This window comes from Gobio gobio (genome assembly GCF_949357685.1).
Source record: "Gobio gobio genome assembly, chromosome: 3".
Lineage (NCBI taxonomy): Eukaryota > Metazoa > Chordata > Actinopteri > Cypriniformes > Gobionidae > Gobio > Gobio gobio.
Window position 1 is genome coordinate 621,071 of NC_137099.1, and position 24,185 is coordinate 645,255.

General features: G+C 39.6%; 2 protein-coding genes across 2 annotated transcripts in view; both read left to right on the plus strand.

The window, feature by feature from the left end:
- dusp27 (dual specificity phosphatase 27) overlaps window positions 1–13,256 on the plus strand; it is a 14,986-nt gene extending 1,730 nt beyond the window's left edge. Inside the window, exons 2-6 of the mRNA XM_079812978.1 lie at window positions 3,626–3,748; window positions 3,916–4,052; window positions 6,803–7,031; window positions 8,978–9,195; window positions 10,549–13,256. Coding sequence (XP_079669104.1) covers window positions 3,630–3,748; window positions 3,916–4,052; window positions 6,803–7,031; window positions 8,978–9,195; window positions 10,549–13,121 — 3,276 coding nt within the window. The 5' untranslated portion in view covers window positions 3,626–3,629 and the 3' untranslated portion in view covers window positions 13,122–13,256. The remainder of the gene's footprint in view (window positions 1–3,625; window positions 3,749–3,915; window positions 4,053–6,802; window positions 7,032–8,977; window positions 9,196–10,548) is intronic.
- Window positions 13,257–15,045: 1,789 nt separating this feature from the next.
- Window positions 15,046–24,185, plus strand: part of pou2f1a (POU class 2 homeobox 1a) — a 52,662-nt gene continuing 43,522 nt past the window's right edge. Inside the window, exons 1-2 of the mRNA XM_079812979.1 lie at window positions 15,046–15,107; window positions 24,062–24,112. Of these exons, the coding sequence (XP_079669105.1) occupies window positions 15,062–15,107; window positions 24,062–24,112 (97 nt within the window). The 5' untranslated portion in view covers window positions 15,046–15,061. The remainder of the gene's footprint in view (window positions 15,108–24,061; window positions 24,113–24,185) is intronic.

Genomic DNA, 24,185 nt, shown 5'->3' on the forward strand with positions numbered 1-24,185 from the left:
ATGCTATCTCTATTGAGCCTTTTTTAATGATGTTTGTCCGTCCGTCCGTCTGTCTGTTTGTCTGTCTGTCTGTTTGTCCGGAATCTGAGAAATAATCAGGGGTGTTCTCTGTCAGGTTTACTCTGTGCTATCTCTACTGAGCCTTTTTTAAGGATGTCTGTCTGTATGTCTGTCTGTCTGTCCATCTATCTGTCCGTCCATCCATCCGTCTGTCTGTCTGGCTGTCCGTCCGTCTGTCTGTCTGTCCGTCCGTCCATCCGTCTGTCTGGCTGTACGTCCGTCTGTCTGTCTGTCTGTCTGCCCGTCCGGAATATGAGAAATAAGTCATTGTGTTCTCTGTCAGGTTTAATCTGTGCTATCTCTACTGAGCCTTTTTTAAGGATGTCTGTCTGTATGTCTGTCTGTCTGTCCATCTGTCTGTCTGTCCGTCTGTCTGTCTGTTCGTCCGGAATCTGAGAAATAAATCAGGGGTGTTCTCTGTCAGGTTTACTCTGTGCTATCTCTTCTGAGACTTTTTTAAGGATGTCTGTCTGTCTGTCTGTCCATCTGTCTGTCTGTCTGTCTGTCCGTCTGTCTGTCTGTCTGTCTGTCTGTCTGTCTGGCTGGCTGGCTGTCCGTCTGGCTGTCTGTCCGTCAGTCCGTCTGTCTGTCTGGCTGTCCGTCCGTCTGTCTGTCTGTCTGTCTGTCTGTCTGTCTGGCTGGCTGGCTGTCCGTCCGTCCGTCTATCTGTCTGTCTGTCTGTCTGTCTGGCTGGCTGTCCGTCTGTCTGTCTGTCTGTCTGTCTGTCTGTCTGTCTGTCTGTCCGTCAGTCCATCTGTCTGTCTGGCTGTCCGTCCGTCTGTCTGTCTGTCTGTCTGTCTGTCTGGCTGTCCGTCCGTCCGTCTATCTGTCTGTCTGTCTGGCTGGCTGTCCGTCCGTCCGTCTGTCTGTCTGTCTGTCTGTCTGTCTGTCTGTCTGTCTGGCTGTCTGTCTGTCTGGCTGTCCGTCCGTCTGTCTGTCTGTCTGTCTGTCTGTCTGTCTGTCTGTCCATCCGTCCTGAATAAGAGGAATAAGACAAGGGTGTCCTCTATGCTATCTCTATTGAGCCTTTTTTAATGATGTCCGTCCGTCCGTCCGTCTGTCTGTCTGTCTGTCTGTCTGTCTGTCTGTGTGTCCGTCCGTCTGTCTGTCTGTCCGTCTGTCTGTCTGTCTGTCTGTCTGTCTGTCTGTCTGTCTGTCTGTCTGTGTGTCCGTCTGTCCGTCTGTCTGTCTGTGTGTCCGTCCGTCCGTCCGTCCGTCCGTCTGTCTGTCTGTCTGTCTGTCTGTGTGTCCGTCCGTCCGTCCGTCTGTCTGTCTGTCTGTCTGTCTGTGTGTCCGTCCGTCTGTCTGTCCATCTGTCTGTCTGTCTGTCTGTCTGTGTGTCCGTCCGTCTGTCTGTCTGTCTGTCTGTCTCTCTCTCTGTCTGTCTGTCTGTGTGTCCGTCCGTCTGTCTGTCTGTCTGTCCGTCTGTCTGTCTGGAATCTGAGGAATCAGTCAGGGCTGTCCTCTGTCAGGTTTGCTCTCTGCTGTCTCTACTGAGGTAAAGACGGTGTGGTTTTGGTGTTTATGGCTGCCCTGAAGTTCCCCAAGTAACTTATAGCATATGCAGACGACGTAACTCTGATAATTAGGAACTCAAATGATATAAATTGGCACACTTTGGGCAGTTGAAGGAGAGGATAGATACTAAATATACTAAATGGAGGACTTCGAGATGTGACTCCCTCGTGGAGGCTGGTGTACATTTACGCATTTGGTAGACACTTTTATCCAAAGCGACTTACAGTGGCCTTATTACAGGGACAATCCCCCTGGAGCAACGTGCCTTGCTCAAGGACACTGGTGGTGACCGCTGGGATCGAACCAGCAACCTTCTGCATATCAGTTCCATGGTTTAACCCACTGGACCACAATCTCACAATACTGGTGTACAATCCTCATATTCCCAAACAGATGTGGAGACTTACAGTGCAGAATATTTCACAGTGCGCGGCTACAAACACTTTTACATTTAATGATTTGGTTTTACCCGAATGTTCTTTCTGTCAGGCTTATGATACTGTATTTCATTTTGTGAGTGTTCAAGGCTGGTTCCACTTCTGGAAAAACGATGAAATTGGGATATTCTTTTACAAAAAAAACCTTCTTATTTTCTTGTGTAAGTACAAACAGTCGTGGCGAGAGCAGTGTGTGCCCAAGCCAAGTCAGCAATCAATGTAAAAATGCTGGGAAAGATGTTGATTTGAGTCTCTCTTTTAATCATTGGTAGAATTTAGGGTTGCTATTGAGAAACAAACTGATAATGTACCTTTTTTTAAATGAGGTGGAGTGTGAGAGATGCTTTAGTGACAATGAGCGAGTTTGGAAATATGGTTTTGAATTGATAATTTTTGTGTCTGTGTGTTTTGTACACTCTAAAAAAAAAAAGTTTCCTTATGGCTCCAAAATTGGTTATTGGCTCGTAATCATAGGGGAACCTTTTTTAGTGCTATATAGCACCAATTTTGGTGCTTCAGTGCTTCTTCAGCGGTTTTTCAGAGGTTCTATATAGCACCTTAGTCAAAGAACCTCTGAAGAACCTCTGAAGAACCTCTGAAGAACCTCTGAAGAACTGCTGAAGAACCACTGAAGAACCTCTGAAGAACCTCTGAAGAACTGCTGAAGAACCTCTAAAGAACCACTGAAGAACCTCTGAAGAACCACTGAAGAACCGCCGAAGAACCGCCGAAGAACCTCTGAAGAACCGCCGAAGAACCGCCGAAGAACCGCTGAAGAACCGCTGAAGAACCTCTGAAGAACCGCTGAAGAACCACTGAAGAACCACTGAAGAACCTCTGAAGAACCTCTGAAGAACCGCTGAAGAACCGCTGAAGAACCGCTGAAGAACCTCTGAAGAACCGCTGAAGAACCGCTGAAGAACCGCTGAAGAACCTCTGAAGAACCACTGAAGAACCACTGAAGAACCTCTGAAGAACCACTGAAGAACCACTGAAGAACCTCTGAAGAACCTCTGAAGAACCGCTGAAGAACCGCCGAAGAACCGCTGAAGAACCACTGAAGAACCTCTGAAGAACCTCTGAAGAACCGCTGAAGAACCGCTGAAGAACCACTGAAGAACCGCTGAAGAACCGCTGAAGAACCGCTGAAGAACCGCTGAAGAACCTCTGAAGAACCGCTGAAGAACCGCTGAAGAACCGTTGAAGAACCTCTGAAGAACCGCTGAAGAACCACTGAAGAACCGCTGAAGAACCACTGAAGAACCACTGAAGAACTGCTGAAGAACCACGAAGCACCAAAATTGGTGCTATATATCACTAAAAAAGGTTCCCCTATGATTACGAGCCAAGAACCATTTTTGGTGCTATATAGAACCTTTTTTTTTTAGAGTGTAAACTAGCTTTGTAATGTCTGGAAAAATGGTGTAAATGATAAGGTCTTTAAAGTCCAACCCTTGCCTCTCTCTCTCTCTCTCTCTCTCTGTCTGTGTGTGTGTGTGTGTGTGTGTGTGTGTGTGTGTGTGTGTGTGTGTGTGTGTGTGTGTGTGTGTGTGTGTGTGTGTGTGTGTGTGTGTGTGTGTGTGTGTGTGTGTGTGTGTGTGTGTGTGTAGTGTGATGGCGTCGTCCGGTGAGAGCGGTTCTGTGGAGGATCAGCCGGTTCCTCGTCAGGATGAAGAAGCAGCGGCGAGTGTTCAAGACGTTCAGGCGCATTACTTGCGCTGTCCTTCTCCCAGGTTAACACACACACACACACTTACACACACACACACGCACACACACACACACACACACACACACACACACACACACCAGCACTGATGATACAGCTCAAACACTGTTACATGTCTGATACACACACTCTATATGGCCTGACGTCATGTGTGTGTTTGACCTCCCGCAGCTTCTCCATGACGTCCGATCGCTTCTCCACCGTATCGGACCGGTTCTCCATGATCTCGGGCTCAGAAGCAGAGAGTATCTTCATGGAGCCCATCCATCTGTCATCGGCCATCGCTGCCAAGAAGATCATCAGTGAAGGTCAGCAGTCCATAATAACACGGTCAGGGCCTGGTCAATTCACATCAGCTCAGCTCTCAAGAGTCCAGCTTTATTTCTACAGCGCTTCATACAGTACAGATCATAATCAGATTATGTTCATTACTATATGCAGTTCATACTGATCTAACCTCCAGTTTAAAGTCGTCTTTAAATTGAGAAACAAAGTGATAATGCACCTTTTTTTAAATGAGGTGGAGTGTGAGAGATGCTTTAGTGACAATGAGCGAGTTTGGAAATATGGTTTTGAATTGATAATTTTTGTGTCTGTGTGTTTTGTACACTCTAAAAAAAAAAGGTTCTATATGGAACCAAAATTGGTTCTTGGCTCGTAATCATAGGGGAACCTTTTTTAGTGCTATATAGCACCAATTTTGGTGCTTCAGTGCTTCTTCAGCGGTTCTTCAGAGGTGCTATACACTCTAAAAAAAAAAGGTTCTATATTGCACCAAAAATGGTTCTTGGCTCGTAATCATAGGGGAACCTTTTTTAGTGCTATATAGCACCAATTTTGGTGCTTCAGTGGTTCTTCAGCGGTTCTTCAGAGGTTCTTCAGCGGTTCTTCAGAGGTTCTTCAGCGGTTCTTTGACTAAGGTGCTATATAGCACCTCTGAAGAACCACTGAAGAACCACTGAAGCACCAAAATTGGTGCTATATAGCACTAAAAAAGGTTCCCCTATGATTACGAGCCTTTTTTTTAGAGTGTATAGCACCTTAGTCAAAGAACCGGTAAAGAACCTCTGAAGAACCACTGAAGAACTGCTGAAGAACCACTGAAGAACCGCTGAAGAACCGCTGAAGAACCACTGAAGAACCGCTGAAGAACTGCTGAAGAACTGCTGAAGAACCACTGAAGAACCACTGAAGAAACTCTGAAGAACCACTGAAGAACCGCTGAAGAACTGCTGAAGAACCACTGAAGAACTGCTGAAGAACCACTGAAGAACCACTGAAGAACCACTGAAGAACTGCTGAAGAACCGCTGAAGAACCGCTGAAGAACCACTGAAGAACCACTGAAGAACCACTGAAGAACTGCTGAAGAACTGCTGAAGAACCGCTGAAGAACCTCTGAAGAACCACTTAAGAACCGCTGAAGAACCGCTGAAGAACCGCTGAAGAACTGCTGAAGAAACTCTGAAGAACCACTGAAGAACCACTGAAGAACTGCTGAAGAACTGCTGAAGAACCACTGAAGAACTGCTGAAGAACCACTGAAGAACCACTGAAGAACCGCTGAAGAACTGCTGAAGACCCGCTGAAGAACCGCTGAAGAACCACTGAAGAACTGCTGAAGAACCGCTGAAGAACCGCTGAAGAACTGCTGAAGAAACTCTGAAGAACCACTGAAGAACCACTGAAGAACTGCTGAAGAACTGCTGAAGAACCACTGAAGAACTGCTGAAGAACCACTGAAGAACCACTGAAGAACCGCTGAAGAACCACTGAAGAACCGCTGAAGAACCACTGAAGAACCACTGAAGAACTGAGAAACAATTTTGTTTCTCAGTTTAAAGACGAACATCCAACTCAAATGTTTCAGAAAAAATGTTCACCGATCAGGCATAACATACGGCACCAAGATGTTAGCAACAGATCCTTTAGGTCCTGTAAGTTGCGAGGCGGGGCAACCAGTGAGCCAACACCAGCGCATGTCATGGCACCCCAAACCATCACTGACTGTGGAAACTTTACACTGGAGCTCCAGCAGTGTGGATTGTGTGTCTCTCCTCTCTTCCTCCAGACTCTGATTGACTTAATCAGAGATCATAACTCTGGCCACTCAGCAGCTCCAGTCCTGTCTGTCTTCAGCCCAGGCGAGACGCTTCTGACGCTGTCTGTTGGTCAAGAGTGCGACAGTTGAAACCCATGTCTGTCATACGTCTGTGTGTAGAGGTTCTTGAAGCACTGACTCCAGCTCCAGTCCACTCTTTGTGAATCTCCTCCACATTTTTGAATGGGTTTTGTTTCTCAATCCTCTCCAGGGTGCGGTTATCCCTATTGCTCATACACTTTTTTCTAGCACATCTTCTCCTTCCCTTCGCTTCTCTGTTAATGTGCTTGGACACAGAGCTCTGAGAACACCCAGCCTCTTCTGCAATGACCTTTTGTGTCTTGTCCTCCTTGTGCAAGGGGTCAAAGGTCGTCTTTTGGACAGCTGTCAGGTCAGCTTCTTCCCCATGATTGTGTGGCCTACAGAACTAGACTGAGAGACCATTTAAAGGCCTTTGCAGGTGTTTAGAGTTCATCAGCTGATTAGAGTGTCTTCAATATTCAACCTTTTCACAATATTCAAATTTTCTGAGACTGAATTTGGGATTTTCCTTAGCTGTCAGTTATAATCATCAAAATTAAAATAAATAAATATGTGAAATGTATCAGTCTGTGTGTAATGAATGAATATAATATACAATCTTCACTTTTTGAATGGAATTAGTGAAATAAATCAACTTTTTGATGATATTCTAATTATATGACCAGCACCTGTATACCCTATTCATTAACATGTTTTCTTATTTCACTTATTTCTGTGCCATAGTTATTATATTGATTAATAATAGATAGTTAGCTAAGCTGTGTGCTTTGTAAATGTGCATTTCTGAAATGCATAACATGTACAAATCAATTTTGTAGATGCATTTTCTGTGAAGCTGCTTTGAAACGATATGTATCGTGAAAAGCGCCATACAAATACATTTGAATTGAAATGTTTTTCCTCTGGTTTTCCTCAGAGCTGAAGTCCAGAGACTCCCGGCCCCTGACCCCTGAGAGCCTGCTGGAGTCCGCCGAGCAGCTGATGGTGGAGGATCTGTACAACCGGGTGAAGGACATGATGGACGACCGCAGCCCCTACAACACGCCCTGTGTGCTGGACATCCAGAGAGCGCTGATCCACGACCGGCTGGAGAGTCCATTCAACCCCGTGGATGAAGTCTGGCCCAACATCTACATCGCAGAGAAGTGCGTCACACTAAACACACTCATTCTCTCATTTGTTTTTACAGGAACATGAAACAAAGTTGGAGTTGGATGCACTTTTATGATGGACAGATGCACTTTTATGATGGATAGATGCACTTTTATGATGGATAGATGCACTTTTATGATGGACAGATGCACTTTTATGATGGATAGATGCACTTTTATGATGGACGGATGCACTTTTATGATGGATGGATGCACTTTTATGATGGATAGATGCACTTTTATGACGGATAGATGCACTTTTATGATGGACAGATGCACTTTTATGATGGACAGATGCACTTTTATGATGGATGGATGCACTTTTATGATGGACAGATGCACTTTTATGATGGATAGATGCACTTTTATGATGGACAGATGCACTTTTATGATGGATAGATGCACTTTTATGATGGATAGATGCACTTTTATGATGGATAGATGCACTTTTATGATGGACAGATGCACTTTTATGATGGATAGATGCACTTTTATGATGGACGGATGCACTTTTATGATGGATGGATGCACTTTTATGATGGATAGATGCACTTTTATGACGGATAGATGCACTTTTATGATGGACAGATGCACTTTTATGATGGACAGATGCACTTTTATGATGGATGGATGCACTTTTATGATGGACAGATGCACTTTTATGATGGATAGATGCACTTTTATGATGGACAGATGCACTTTTATGATGGATAGATGCACTTTTATGATGGATAGATGCACTTTTATGATGGATAGATGCACTTTTATGATGGACAGATGCACTTTTATGATGGACAGATGCACTTTTATGATGGATAGATGCACTTTTATGATGGACAGATGCACTTTTATGATGGATGGATGCACTTTTATGATGGATAGATGCACTTTTATGACGGATAGATGCACTTTTATGATGGACAGATGCACTTTTATTATGGATGGATGCACTTTTATGATGGATAGATGCACTTTTATGACGGATAGATGCACTTTTATGACGGATAGATGCACTTTTATGATGGATGGATGCACTTTTATGATGGATAGATGCACTTTTATGACGGATAGATGCACTTTTATGATGGACAGATGCACTTTTATGATGGATGGATGCACTTTTATGATGGATAGATGCACTTTTATGACGGATAGATGCACTTTTATGATGGACTGATGCACTTTTATGATGGATAGATGCACTTTTATGATGGATGGATGCACTTTTATGATGGATAGATGCACTTTTATGATGGATAGATGCACTTTTATGAATGATAGATGCACTTTTATGATGGATAGATGCACTTTTATGACGGACAGATGCACTTTTATGATGGATAGATGCACTTTTATGACGGACAGATGCACTTTTATGACGGATAGATGCACTTTTATGATGGATAGATGCACTTTTATGACGGATAGATGCACTTTTATGATGGATAGATGCACTTTTATGATGGATAGATGCACTTTTATGACGGATAGATGCACTTTTATGATGGATAAATGCACTTTTATGATGGACAGATGCACTTTTATGATGGACAGATGCACTTTTATGATGGACAGATGCACTTTTATGATGGATAGATGCACTTTTATGATGGACAGATGCACTTTTATGACGATAGATGCACTTTTATGATGGACAGATGCACTTTTATGATGGATGCACTTTTATGACGGATAGATGCACTTTTATGATGGACAGATGCACTTTTATATGCACTTTTATGATGGATAGATGCACTTTTATGATGGATAGATGCACTTTTTTGATGGATAGATGCACTTTTATGATGGATAGATGCAGTTTTATGATGGATAGATGCACTTTTATGATGGACAGATGCACTGTTATGATGGATAAATGCACTGTTATGATGTATGATGAATGAATGACTGATGGACATGTTTGCTGGTCTCTGCTGCAGGTCTGTGGCGGTGAATAAAGCCCGTCTGAAGCGCCTCGGGATCACTCATATAGTGAACGCGGGTCATGGCACGGGGGTCTACACCGGAGAGCTGTTCTACCAGGGCATGAACATCAGCTATATGGGCATCGAGCTGGATGATTTCCCAGAAGCAGACATCTCTCCTTACTTCCGCACGTGTGCTGAGTTTCTGGACGACGCTTTGCTGACACACAGAGGTGAGTTTACAAAACTCAGTCGGGGGTAAAAGGGTTTATTTTGCAACAAATTGTCTGGTTAAATGCGTAAAAGCACAGGACTTAGAAGCCAAGTGTGTGTGTGACATGCTGTTCCTGTGGCAGATAAACAAACCGCAGAGACCAGATTAACCCGCCGGCCTGGACTCACTCATGCCTCACTCCATTATTTTTAGACTTAGTGACACAGACAGACAAGAACTTCTTCAGAATCTGAATCGAGTGAGGGGACGCGCGTCAGAAACTAAGATCAAACTCTATAAACGCTTTTTATTGATCAAAGAATCAAGAAGATTTGATTAGGGGTTAGTTCACCCAAAAATGTAAATTGTGTCATTAATGACTGAGCCTCATGTGGTTGGACACCCGTCAGACCTCCGTTCATCTTCAGACACAAATGAAGATATTTTAGTGTAAATCTGATGCTCTGAAAGGCCTCCATTGGCTCAACTTTACACTCTCAAGACCCTTAAAAGACACTAAAGACTAAAGTTACAAAGTCCATCTCACTACAGCGGCTCTACAATAACTTTATGAAGACGAGAATAGTTTCTGTGCGCAAAAAAACCCTAAATAACGACTTATATAGAGATGACGATTTCAAAACACGGCCTCATGAAGCTTCGAAGCATTATGAATCAGTGAGTCGATTCAGCGGTTCAGAGCGTTATGAATCAGTGAGTCGATTCAGCAGTTTGGAGCGCTATGAGTCAGTGAGTCGATTCAGCAGTTTGGAGCGTTATGAATCAGTGAGTCGATTCAGCGGTTTGGAGCGTTATGAGTCAGTGAGTCGATTCAGCAGTTCAGAGCGTTATGAATCAGTGAGTCGATTCAGCAGTTTGGAGCGTTATGAGTCAGTGATTCGATTCAGCAGTTTGGATCGCCAAATTTCAGCAGTTTGGCAGTTTGACACGCGATCCGAATCATAATTCGACTCACTGATTCATAACGCTTCGAAGCTTCATGATGCCTTGTTTTGAAATCGTCATCACTATATAAGTCGTTATTTAGGGTTTTTTTGCGCACAGAAACTATTCTCGTCTTCATAAAGTTATTGTAGAGCCGCTGTAGTGAGATGGACTTTGTAACTTTAGTCTTTAGTGTCTTTTAAGGGTCTTGAGAGTGTAAAGTTGAGCCAATGGAGGCCTTTCAGAGCATCAGATTTACACTAAAATATCTTCATTTGTGTCTGAAGATGAACGGAGGTCTGACGGGTGTCCAACCACATGAGGCTCAGTCATTAATGACACAATTTTCATTTTTGGGTGAACTTACCCTTTAACATTTACAAGTGCACAAATATGATGATTTTTTTGTGTGTTCTCCTTCATGTAGGGAAGGTGCTTGTGGACTCAATGATGGGCGTGAGCCGGTCAGCCGTGCTCGTGGCCGCTTACCTGATGATCTTCCAGAACATGAGCATCATGGAGGCGCTGCTGGAGATCAGGAAGAAACGCGCCATCAACCCCAACGAAGGCTTCATAAAGCAACTGCGGCTGCTCAACGAGACTCTAATGGAGGAGCGAGATGAGGACGACGAGGACACCCTCAGCCAATGCTCCGTGATCGATACGCGTGCTCGCCTTGATGAGGAGGAAAGCATGTTTGGGGTTAAAGCCGATTCTATCATGGTGGATGAGGAGGAAGATGTGGGAAGTGTCATGAGCAGTGTGGCTTCTTCCGCCGCGGCCGCCGCCCTGAGAGCCGGACTTCTCGGAGGACCGAACAAACCCGAGGTGACCGAAGACGACCCATCGCTCCCTGGAAAACAAAGGGATGATGAAGATGTGGACAGCATGATAAGGGATTGGCAGAAGCGCAATGAGAAGTACCAGAGCGAGGACTGGTGGGAAGCCCAGCTTCTGTGCGAAGGGGAGGATAGCGAGTCCGAGAAGAAGCGGCCGGAGGACCTGGAGAGCGTAACCAGCGAAGATGTGCAAATGGTGCGGGAGCGAATCCGACGCCGTCGACCCGCCTCAGAGTCCGGATCTACGACCAGCAGTTACGCCGATCTCTGGAAGCAGCGACTGAAGGAGATCGAGGAGCAGGCCGCAGCACGATATCGCCTCAAAGAGGAGGACGAGGACAGCGAGGCAAGGAAAATCGACGATGATGTCGAGAGTATGCTCTCCGACAACAGCTCCATGTACAACTTCTGCAAAAAGAACAAGGAGAATCTGACCCCTCTGGAAAGATGGAAGGTCAAGCGAATTCAGTTCGGATGGAACAAGAAGGATGAGAACGGAGAGCAGGCGGAGCCTGAGGACGAGCCGCCCGCTCCCTCACTGGAGGACGTCAACTTAACGGCCTACCAGACCTGGAAACTGAAGCAGCAGAAGAAGTACGGCGGAGAAGAGAACAAGGACGAGATCCTGGAAATGAGTCGAGGGGAGGACGCGGCCACGGTCAAGAGAAGGCAGCGGAGAGAGGAGCTTCTGGAGCGCTCCAGGAAAACCCTTGAGGAGAGCCAGTCGGTGTGTGGATGGGAGGCTGAGAGCAATGGGAGTAGCATCCCGTTATCCGCCTTCTGCGCTGGAGCCTTTCCATCCGGAGACGATAACATGTCTGTGCTTTCAGGGCGTAGCACTCGATCCCCACTGGTTCCCCAAGAACCGATGTCCATGCTGAGCGGAAGGTCCTCTGTCCTTTCAGGGCGTAGCACTCAATCCCAACTGGTTCCCCAAGAACCGTTATCCACGCTGAGCGGAAGGTCAGGGCGTAGCACTCGATCCCAAGAGCCTCCAACACCACCCGCCCCAGTCATGGGTCCAAACGGCGAGCCCATGGTAAACCTCGCCAATATCCAAAACTGGATTGCCAACGTGGTCAATGAGACTCTCATGAAGCAAACCGAGATGATGACTGGAGCAAGTCTTGCCCCTTCCAGAGCGGGATCGGTGTTTAGTCTGAGAGTAGACGATGATAAAGCCTCAATGCTGAGCGGAGTCACGTCCTCAAGCGTGCTTTCGCGGAGTAGAGCGGAATCCGTCCGGTTTGGCGGGAGGGCCGAATCCGTGCTTTCCACCGGAGGAGCATCCAACCTTTCCTCAGTGTCACGCCGAAGCAAGATCACTACCACCAGCGTGCCGCTCTACAGCCTCTTCCAAGACCAGGTGAACCTCCACAAACTGGACACCATGGAGAAAGAGATCAAGTCTGACATGCGGGACAAGATGGCGTCTTATGAGGTGAAGAAGATCGCAGAGGACAACAAGCGGAGTACGCTATACAAGAAGAAGAAAACTAAGGACGATGAGGACGATCTTGGGAATGGGTTTGAGGAATTGCCAGCCCGTTCCTCTGAGAAACCCAAACCCAAAAGAGATTACGGCCGTTCAGGAATACTGAACCTTCCGGCTTCGGCTACCTGCAGTGTTGATGAATGGCTCCAAAACGTCAGGCCTCCTCCGAGCAAACCAAAGCCTGAGGATGAGCCTCTCCGCTTATCTCGGCCCTCGTACGAAGAGGAACCCTCGGAGTTCGATTTCCCGAGCCGCAGAAGCTCGATTTCAGTAGAAGCGGACGAGGAGGAATATAGCTTTGCCTCGAGATTTTCATCCAGGCATCGGGTCGATGCTGACTTGGACTTGGGTCGAGATCCCAGTCCAGAGTTTAACTATCGATCTCGGAGATCCCCGCCTTCTGTTGAGCCGTCGTATAACGGATTAAGTGAAGCTACCAGAACCAGGAGATCTTACGCGAGATACGAGGATGAGGAGACGGGCGGCTACTCCGCAAAGAACAATGAGACTAAACCGGGACAGGAAGACGAGGAAGACGAGGAGATCTCTGCTTTTATTGCGCAGATAAAGCAGAGGGCTAGAGCGCGGCTGGCCCAAGAAATGGAGGACGATGAAGTTCTTTCCGCTTGGAGGAAACAAGAGGAGTCAAAGAGTCATAAAAATTAATATAATAAGTGTTTCATACGTGTGATGTGGCTTCCATTCATAACGACAAAACTGTTTGATATAGACACACCGTCCTAAAGTTAAGAGCACATTTGCATCAGATTATACCGTAAAAATAAAGGTTCTTTACTGGCATCAATGGGTTTTTATATGTGGAATAATAAAAAAAGCATTTTAATCTGATCACTGTGGCATCACTGCGAAAAGTTCCAGAATGGCGTTGCATTAACAGTATGCGTTACAATCCGCGGAATTAGTAATTTTTTGTATTGTCGATGTTATTTTGCTCCTGATCTTCTAATAGTGCTAACAACTTGTACAAAATAGACGTTCTTGGAAGAGAATTATAATTCTTGTCTAATCAAGTTTTTGTACCCGAAGTGACTCCAACTTTGCTGTTGATGGCACACTTTGTAGAATATGTATATATATAGGCCTAATTTCATATAATAACCCATAAACTGTTACAGAATGTATAAATTCATTTTGATATAATTCTTATTACTATTTAGGCTATATCTTCCGTGTCATAATGTAAAATACTAAAAGTATTCGACAATTTAGTAGAATCATTGAATAACTGATAACAGAAAAATCTGAATCACAGTAAAAGATAATCATCTGAAAAATATTTTTTTAATGACTTATGTACAAGAATATCAATATTTGAAGAGTTCAGATGCAAAAGCCTCTAAGTGCCATCTGAAATTTTCTTCTAGAATGATCATTTTTAGAAAGCTTGTATATTTAACTTAAGTCATTTCACTTAAATGACAATTAATAGGTAATTTGCATTGCCATTTAAGTGAAATTATTTCACTTAAATATACAAGCTTTACAAAAATGATCCTTCTAGAAGAAAATTTCAGATGGCACTTAGAGGCTTTTGCATCTGAACTCTTCATTTACTTATTTAATTGCCCATATTTTAATTGAAAATATCTCATAATAAAAAATAAAAAAAAATAGGCCTAATATTTTTTGTCATAATAGAAATCACTCAATTAACCTTTTAATGAAAGTGAAGACGCCTGAAATGTACATCTAATTCATGAAAATATTAAATAATAGCCCTGTTAATAACAATAAGTATTACATTTAAAAGCAATAACAGCAGTAACAACATGCCACTATGGGCCTTCTGAGCCAAATATGGCTGGGTCATCTTACCCCAAGAGTCTAATTTTATCTTTTTACTTCAAAGCTATAACATTTACTCCACAAAGCCAAAAACATCGTGTCCAAAAATCCCTCATTAACAAATAGACACAAAATCTTTGATATTCAACATAATACAATGTCATATATCACTATTTTCGACAGACACAAAATTAGATCAAAACTAGAGTAAGATGGAAATGTCCAGTTTATTAAATAACTTGGTTATACAAACATTAAAGGAACATTTCATCATTCTTCAAACATTAAAAACATAAAAATTAAAATCTATACCTCAAGTTTATCCAAACCTGACTTTCTGTTGAACACAAAAGAAGATTTTGTTGGTAATCAAGGGGGAAAAGGGGAGGAAAAATACACAATGAGTGCCGTCTGGTTATCCAACAACATTCTTCAAAATATCTTCTTGTGTGTTCAACAGAAAAGAAAGAAACTCAAACGGGTTTTGAACAACATGAGGGTGAGTAAATGATGACTTTTGGGTGAACTGTGCCTTTAAGGAAACCCGGTTTTAAACGAGAAACGCTAATACGTTTTAACGTAAATACAGTGTTGTGCTAATGTTTTGATATTAAAGACGTGTTAACTTTGAACGAATATTCTATAAACGCTACTGGAAGAAGGTTTACGTTACTGATACATGTTATTAGGCGAACTTGAACATTAAAAATGATTGAATTATGGGCTGTTGTGAAGTTTTAGGTCAGCGTGTGTGTGTTGTAGCAGTAGGCGGGGTTTCACTCTCACACTAAATATTCAAAATGGCGGACGGAGGATCAACGACTCAAGATGAGCGCTCGACTGCAGGTAATTATTACATTTTACATATTCATATTCCCCATCCGCCTCAAGTAAACAAAAGTCCGGCACACACGCCGGTCGTTTGTAGGCAGAATCGATCGCAATGGGGATGATGTGTGTGGTTTTGTGAATGATTTTAGTCGGTCAGCGGAGGGATGAGAGTTGTTTGTCCTGTACAAAACTCTCATCATTTGAAATGGCGCGTGCGCGTGCTGCATATTCACATATTCCCGCGGTTCGGCCCAGCGCGCGGGTTAACTGGGGAACACGGGTCAAACTGGTGGGAACTGGTGTGTTTTCCGCGCTGGAGATGGTGTTAGTGAAGTGTTGTGAGTGTGTGTGTGTGTGTTAGCAGCGGTGCTATCGGATTCAGCGCGCTTTGTGTCGCGCGCGGCCGCGAGAGAAACTCAACGGCCGCGTATTTGCATATTCATGTGTTTGTTCGGCTGTGAACGCGCACGCGTGATGTGGAATAATAATAATTCATCACTTTAATGTGTGTCGCGGCGAACTATGAGCAAAAGACAAACTTGAGCCTGAGCTAGTCTTCTCCAGATCAACTGTTTGCCCTCAGGGCAACAGAAATACCCCGACAGGGTCCGTGTGCGCGTGCGTGTTGGGGGTGTTGTTAAACACCCCCCCCCCCCCCCCCGTGTAAAAAGTTTCCCTTTCTCGCGCTGAATAATGTGTGTGTAAAGTGTCTGTGGAGGAACTACATTAACTCGCGGATTTGCATAACATCAGCCCTGCGTGTTTAATGCGCTTCATTCTCGTGAATAATTTAAACGTCAGTTTCATTCCAGATGAGAGGCGCGTCACACTATTTATTTATCGCGCGGATTAAATATACAGCGCCGCTCATGAATATTCATGAGTACAAACGCCGTGCTCATGAATTATTAATTTCCCAGAGTTAATGCGCGCGGTGTGATTGTGTTTGGATGTTGAGTGTGTGTGAGTTTGTGTGTCCATAATCATTTCTCTCACACTTTGTCATAATTTCAACATTTTATACCAGTTATGATTTTAGGTCACACTTTCGACTTAGTATATCATAATTTTGACTTTTCATCTCATAAGACATAATGTCATAATTTCAACATTTTATATCAGTTATGATTTTAGGTCACACTTTTGACTTAGTATATCATAATTTTGACTTTATCTCATAAATAAAACATAGTTTCGACTTTTCATCTGATCATTTCGACTTAGTATGTCATAATTTCATCTCATAAATAACAATTTTAATAAATGATTATGATTTGTCATCTCATGAATATCTAATTTCCAGTTATAATCTGTGTCCAGAATGCCGTGTAGAATCTCATGGTTTGGGATATTAATGAGGGATGTACATAAGCATCGGTCAAATCCCAATTTGCATAATTATGCACTATTCTATGCCAAATCAGAATCTATTCAAATTCGACCAGATATGGTTTATAATAAGCATAACGATACCTGTCCTCTGAGGCCGTATGATGATTTATGAACATGAGTCGTGTATGAGTTCGGACGGTTATCACGTTAAGGGCATCAGAACGGGAGCGCGTGATTGGCAGACACAGGGCGATGGGTTAACTAAAGCTCATGAATATTAATGAGCTCTCCGGGTCTAATAGAAAAGTTTGTGTTTGTTGAAATGTTTCCGTTCTCTGAATACGCCACTTATCTGCTGGAATTATGCAGCGCTGCGCTCAATAGTTTGAAAGGCTAATTAATTGCTTATTTAAAATTCTATTAATTAAAGCATTTGCATAATGCATTGTCTGTCGGTTAGCTTACTGAAGCCCGCATGCTAATCGGGTTTCTCTCCACTGTTTTCTTTTGAGTTATAAAGATCCGTCCGTCTCGCTCGCCGTGGGGTCGTCGTCATGGCAACAGCTGGAGTTACAGTCACATGACTTTGTCTGCGCATCATCATGAGTTATACAGTTGTAGTAGTTATACAGTAGTAGTTATACAGTAGTAGTTATACAGTAGTAGTTATACAGTAGTAGTTATACAGTAGTAGTTATACAGTAGTAGTTATACAATAGTAGTTATACAGTAGTAGTTATACAGTAGTAGTAGTAGTTATACAGTAGTAGTTATACAGTTGTAGTAGTTATACAGTAGTAGTAGTAGTTATACAGTATTAGTTATACAGTAGTAGTAGTAGTAGTTATGTAGTAGTAGTTATACAGTAGTAGTTATACAGTTGTAGTAGTTATACAGTATTAGTTATAGTAGTTATACAGTTATAGTAGTTATAAAGTAGTAGTGATACAGTAGTAGTTATACAGTTATAGTAGTTATACAGTTATAGTAGTTATACAGTAGTAGTTATACAGTAGTAGTAGTTATACAGTAGTTGTAGTTATACAGTTATAGTAGTTATACAGTAGTAGTTATACATTAGTAGTTGTAGTTATGTAGTAGTAGTTATACAGTAGTAGTTATACAGTTGTAGTAGTTATACAGTAGTAGTTATACAGTATTAGTTATAGTAGTTATACAGTTATAGTAGTTATAAAGTAGTAGTGATACAGTAGTAGTTATACAGTTATAGTAGTTATACAGTAGTAGTAGTTATACAGTTATAGTAGTTATACAGTAGTAGTTATACAGTAGTAGTAGTTATACAGTAGTTGTAGTTATACAGTTATAGTAGTTATACAGTAGTAGTTATACAGTAGTAGTAGTTATACAGTAGTAGTTATACAGTAGTTGTAGTTATACAGTAGTAGTAGTTATACAGTATTAGTTATACAGTAGTAGTAGTAGTTATGTAGTAGTAGTTATACAGTAGTAGTTATACAGTTGTAGTAGTTATACAGTATTAGTTATAGTAGTTATACAGTTATAGTAGTTATAAAGTAGTAGTGATACAGTAGTAGTTATACAGTTATAGTAGTTATACAGTAGTAGTAGTTATACAGTTATAGTAGTTATACAGTAGTAGTAGTTATACAGTTATAGTAGTTATACAGTAGTAGTTATACAGTAGTAGTAGTTATACAGTTATAGTAGTTATACAGTAGTAGTTATACAGTAGTAGTAGTAGTTATGTAGTAGTAGTTATACAGTAGTAGTTATACAGTTGTAGTAGTTATACAGTAGTAGTTATACAGTATTAGTTATAGTAGTTATACAGTTATAGTAGTTATAAAGTAGTAGTGATACAGTAGTAGTTATACAGTTATAGTAGTTATACAGTAGTAGTAGTTATACAGTTATAGTAGTTATACAGTAGTAGTAGTTATACAGTAGTTGTAGTTATACAGTTATAGTAGTTATACAGTAGTAGTTATACAGTAGTAGTAGTTATACAGTATTAGTTATAGTAGTTATACAGTTATAGTAGTTATAAAGTAGTAGTGATACAGTAGTAGTTATACAGTTATAGTAGTTATACAGTTATAGTAGTTATACAGTAGTAGTTATACAGTAGTAGTAGTTATACAGTAGTTGTAGTTATACAGTTATAGTAGTTATACAGTAGTAGTTATACATTAGTAGTTGTAGTTATGTAGTAGTAGTTATACAGTAGTAGTTATACAGTTGTAGTAGTTATACAGTAGTAGTTATACAGTATTAGTTATAGTAGTTATACAGTTATAGTAGTTATAAAGTAGTAGTGATACAGTAGTAGTTATACAGTTATAGTAGTTATACAGTAGTAGTAGTTATACAGTTATAGTAGTTATACAGTAGTAGTTATACAGTAGTAGTAGTTATACAGTAGTTGTAGTTATACAGTTATAGTAGTTATACAGTAGTAGTTATACAGTAGTAGTAGTTATACAGTAGTAGTTATACAGTAGTTGTAGTTATACAGTAGTAGTAGTTATACAGTATTAGTTATACAGTAGTAGTAGTAGTTATGTAGTAGTAGTTATACAGTAGTAGTTATACAGTTGTAGTAGTTATACAGTATTAGTTATAGTAGTTATACAGTTATAGTAGTTATAAAGTAGTAGTGATACAGTAGTAGTTATACAGTTATAGTAGTTATACAGTAGTAGTAGTTATACAGTTATAGTAGTTATACAGTAGTAGTAGTTATACAGTTATAGTAGTTATACAGTAGTAGTTATACAGTAGTAGTAGTTATACAGTTATAGTAGTTATACAGTAGTAGTTATACAGTAGTAGTAGTAGTTATGTAGTAGTAGTTATACAGTAGTAGTTATACAGTTGTAGTAGTTATACAGTAGTAGTTATACAGTATTAGTTATAGTAGTTATACAGTTATAGTAGTTATAAAGTAGTAGTGATACAGTAGTAGTTATACAGTTATAGTAGTTATACAGTAGTAGTAGTTATACAGTTATAGTAGTTATACAGTAGTAGTAGTTATACAGTTATAGTAGTTATACAGTAGTAGTTATACAGTAGTAGTAGTTATACAGTAGTAGTAGTTATACAGTTATAGTAGTTATACAGTAGCAGTTATACAGTAGTAGTAGTTATACAGTAGTTGTAGTTATACAGTAGTAGTTATACAGTAGTAGTAGTAGTTATACAGTAGTAGAGTAGTAGTTACACAATAGTAGTTATACAGTAGTAGTAGTTATACAGTAGTAGTAGTAGTAGTTATACAGTAGTAGTAGTAGTTATACAGTAGTAGTTATACAGTAGTAGTAGTAGTTATACAGTAGTAGTTATACAGTAGTAGTAGTAGTAGTAGTTATACAGTAGTAGAGTAGTAGTTACACAGTAGTAGTTATACAGTAGTAGTAGTAGTAGTAGTAGTAGTAGTAGTAGTTATACAGTAGTAGTTATACAGTAGTAGTAGTAGTTATACAGTAGTAGTTATACAGTTATACAGTAGTAGTTATACAATACTAGTTATACAGTAGTAATTGTAGTAGTTATACAGTTGTAGTAGTTATACAGTAGTAGTTGTAGTAGTTATACAGTTGTAGTAGTTATACAGTAGTAGTTACTTATACACTAGTTATACAGTAGTAGTTACTTATACATTAGTAGTTATACAGTAGTAGTTACTTATACATTAGTAGTTATACAGTAGTAGTTACTTATACACTAGTTATACAGTAGTAGTTACTTATACATTAGTAGTTATACAGTAGTAGTTACTTATACATTAGTAGTTATACAGTAGTAGTTACTTATACATTAGTAGTTATACAGTAGTAGTAGTTATACAGTAGTAGTTATACAGTTGTAGTAGTTATACAGTAGTAGTAGTTATACAGTATTAGTTATAGTTATAGTAGTTATACAGTTATAGTAGTTATAAAGTAGTAGTGATACAGTAGTAGTAGTAGTAGTTATAGTAGTTATACAGTTATAGTAGTTATACAGTTATAGTAGTTATACAGTAGTAGTAGTTATACAGTAGTAGTAGTTATACAGTAGTAGTAGTTATACAGTAGTAGTAGTTATACAGTAGTAGTAGTAGTAGTAGTAGTTATACAGTAGTAGTAATACAGTAGTAGAGTAGTAGTTACACAGTAGTAGTTATACAGTAGTAGTAGTTATACAGTAGTAGTAGTAGTAGTAGTAGTAGTTATACAGTTATACAGTAGTAGTAGTAGTAGTTTTACAGTAGTAGTTTTACAGTAGTAGTTATACAGTAGTAGTTATACAGTAGTAGTTATACAGTTATACAGTAGTAGTTATACAATACTAGTTATACAGTAGTAGTTATACAGTAGTAATTGTAGTAGTTATACAGTTGTAGTAGTTATACAGTAGTAGTTGTAGTAGTTATACAGTTGTAGTAGTTATACAGTAGTAGTTACTTATACATTAGTTATACAGTAGTAGCTACTTATACAATAGTAGTTATACAGTAGTAGTTACTTATACATTAGTAGTTATACAGTAGTAGTTACTTATACATTAGTTATACAGTAGTAGTTACTTATACATTAGTAGTTATACAGTAGTAGTTACTTATACATGAGTTATACAGTAGTAGTAGTTATACAGTAGAATTTACTTATACTTTAGTTATACAGTAGTAGTTAGTTATTCAGTAGTAGTTATACAGTTATACAGTAGTAGTTATACAATACTAGTTATACAGTAGTAGTTATACAGTAGTAATTGTAGTAGTTATACAGTTGTAGTAGTTATACAGTAGTAGTTGTAGTAGTTATACAGTTGTAGTAGTTATACAGTAGTAGTTACTTATACATTAGTTATACAGTAGTAGTTACTTATACAATAGTAGTTATACAGTAGTAGTTACTTATACATTAGTAGTTATACAGTAGTAGTTACTTATACATTAGTTATACAGTAGTAGTTACTTATACATTAGTTATACAGTAGTAGTTACTTATACATTAGTAGTTATACAGTAGTAGTTACTTATACATGAGTTATACAGTAGTAGTTACTTATACATTAGTAGTTATACAGTAGTAGTTACTTATACATGAGTTATACAGTAGTAGTTACTTATACATGAGTTATACAGTAGTAGTTACTTATACATGAGTTATACAGTAGTAGTTACTTATACATGAGTTATACAGTAGTAGTTACTTATACATGAGTTATACGGTAGTAGTTACTTAAACATGAGTTATACAGTAGTAGTTACTTATACATGAGTTATACAGTAGTAGTTACTTATACATGAGTTATACAGTAGTAGTTACTTATACATGAGTTATACAGTAGTAGTTACTTATACATGAGTTATACAGTAGTAGTTACTTATACATGAGTTATACAGTAGTAGTTACTTATACATGAGTTATACAGTAGTAGTTACTTATACATGAGTTATACAGTAGTAGTTACTTATACATGAGTTATACGGTAGTAGTTACTTATACATGAGTTATACGGTAGTAGTTACTTATACATGAGTTATACAGTAGTAGTTACTTATACATGAGTTATACAGTAGTAGTTACTTATACATGAGTTATACAGTAGTAGTTACTTATACATGAGTTATACGGTAGTAGTTACTTATACATGAGTTATACAGTAGTAGTTACTTAAACATGAGTTATACAGTAGTAGTTACTTATACATGAGTTATACAGTAGTAGTTACTTATACATGAGTTATACAGTAGTAGTTACTTATACATGAGTTATACAGTAGTAGTTACTTATACATGAGTTATACAGTAGTAGTTACTTATACATGAGTTATACAGTAGTAGTTACTTATACATGAGTTATACGGTAGTAGTTACTTATACATGAGTTATACAGTAGTAGTTACTTATACATGAGTTATACAGTAGTAGTTACTTATACATGAGTTATACAGTAGTAGTTACTTATACATGAGTTATACAGTAGTAGTTACTTATACATGAGTTATACGGTAGTAGTTACTTATACATGAGTTATACAGTAGTAGTTACTTATACATGAGTTATACAGTAGTAGTTACTTATACATGAGTTATACAGTAGTAGTTACTTATACATGAGTTATACGGTAGTAGTTACTTAAACATGAGTTATACAGTAGTAGTTACTTATACATGAGTTATACAGTAGTAGTTACTTATACATGAGTTATACAGTAGTAGTTACTTATACATGAGTTATACAGTAGTAGTTACTTATACATGAGTTATACAGTAGTAGTTACTTATACATGAGTTATACAGTAGTAGTTACTTATACATGAGTTATACAGTAGTAGTTACTTATACATGAGTTATACAGTAGTAGTTACTTATACATGAGTTATACAGTAGTAGTTACTTATACATGAGTTATACAGTAGTAGTTACTTATACATGAGTTATACAGTAGTAGTTACTTATACATGAGTTATACGGTAGTAGTTACTTATACATGAGTTATACAGTAGTAGTTACTTATACATGAGTTATACAGTAGTAGTTACTTATACATGAGTTATACAGTAGTAGTTACTTATACATGAGTTATACGGTAGTAGTTACTTATACATGAGTTATACGGTAGTAGTTACTTATACATGAGTTATACCATAGTAGTTACTTATACATGAGTTATACAGTAGTAGTTACTTATACATGAGTTATACAGTAGTAGTTACTTATACATGAGTTATACGGTAGTAGTTACTTATACATGAGTTATACGGTAGTAGTTACTTATACATGAGTTATACAGTAGTAGTTACTTATACATGAGTTATACAGTAGTAGTTACTTATACATGAGTTATACAGTAGTAGTTACTTATACATGAGTTATACGGTAGTAGTTACTTATACTCCGCCCAATCAAGAGTCAAGACACGCCTTTGTGTTGAGTAAGAGATGGAAATTTGTTGTTGTTGTAAATAAATTATATTTATTTGTTTTAATCAATGTATTATTTAAATATTTATTTAAATAAAAAAAAATAGTATTATTAAAGATTAAATAAAAGTTCAAAATTGTAGTTATTTATGCATTGATTTTCAATCATTTAGTATTTCACGTAGTGATACATTTTTTTAAATTAAAATGAAATGACATTTATTTATTAATGTGAGTCATATTTCCCGCTGCTTTAGTTCTGGCGGAGCTCGTCCTTCATTAGCCCACGCGCTCTTTCATGCTAGCCGGGGTTCGAGTTGCATGCTGGGAAGGTGCGCGCCCCCCCGGTAATTAAAGCAGCCGGTAATTGGCCTTGTCTCGCTTCTCCCTCGCTGTTGTCCTCGCCGAATCCGCCGTCCTAAAAGCTATCCAATTAATATGCTAATGAGCTGATAAATATTCATGAGAAGTGTTGAATTATGCAGAAAGCTCCGCGCGAAATGAATTGCTCGCAGAACTTCAAAGCGCCGCTCGGCTAATGAGTGAGATTTGCATACGGCTTTAATCAGCCGCATACTGATTAGCTTTCATTATGGATGTTGCGCTTCCCGCCGGAGTCTTTGTGTTCCGCGCGCCGCGGAGAAAACATCGTCCAAGTCCGGTCAGCTTTACACAGCTGTGGAACGGAGTGTGTGTGTGTGTGTGTGAGATGTCCTAACGCGTCTTCTCTCTGAACAGATTCCAGCGGCCGCCCTGCAGATCTGACTAAAGGCACCATGGAGAACCGAGGTGAGTTCTGCGGTGTGTTTAGTGTGTGTGTGTGTGTGTGTGTGTGTGTGTCTGACGGACTGCCTCTCGTCCC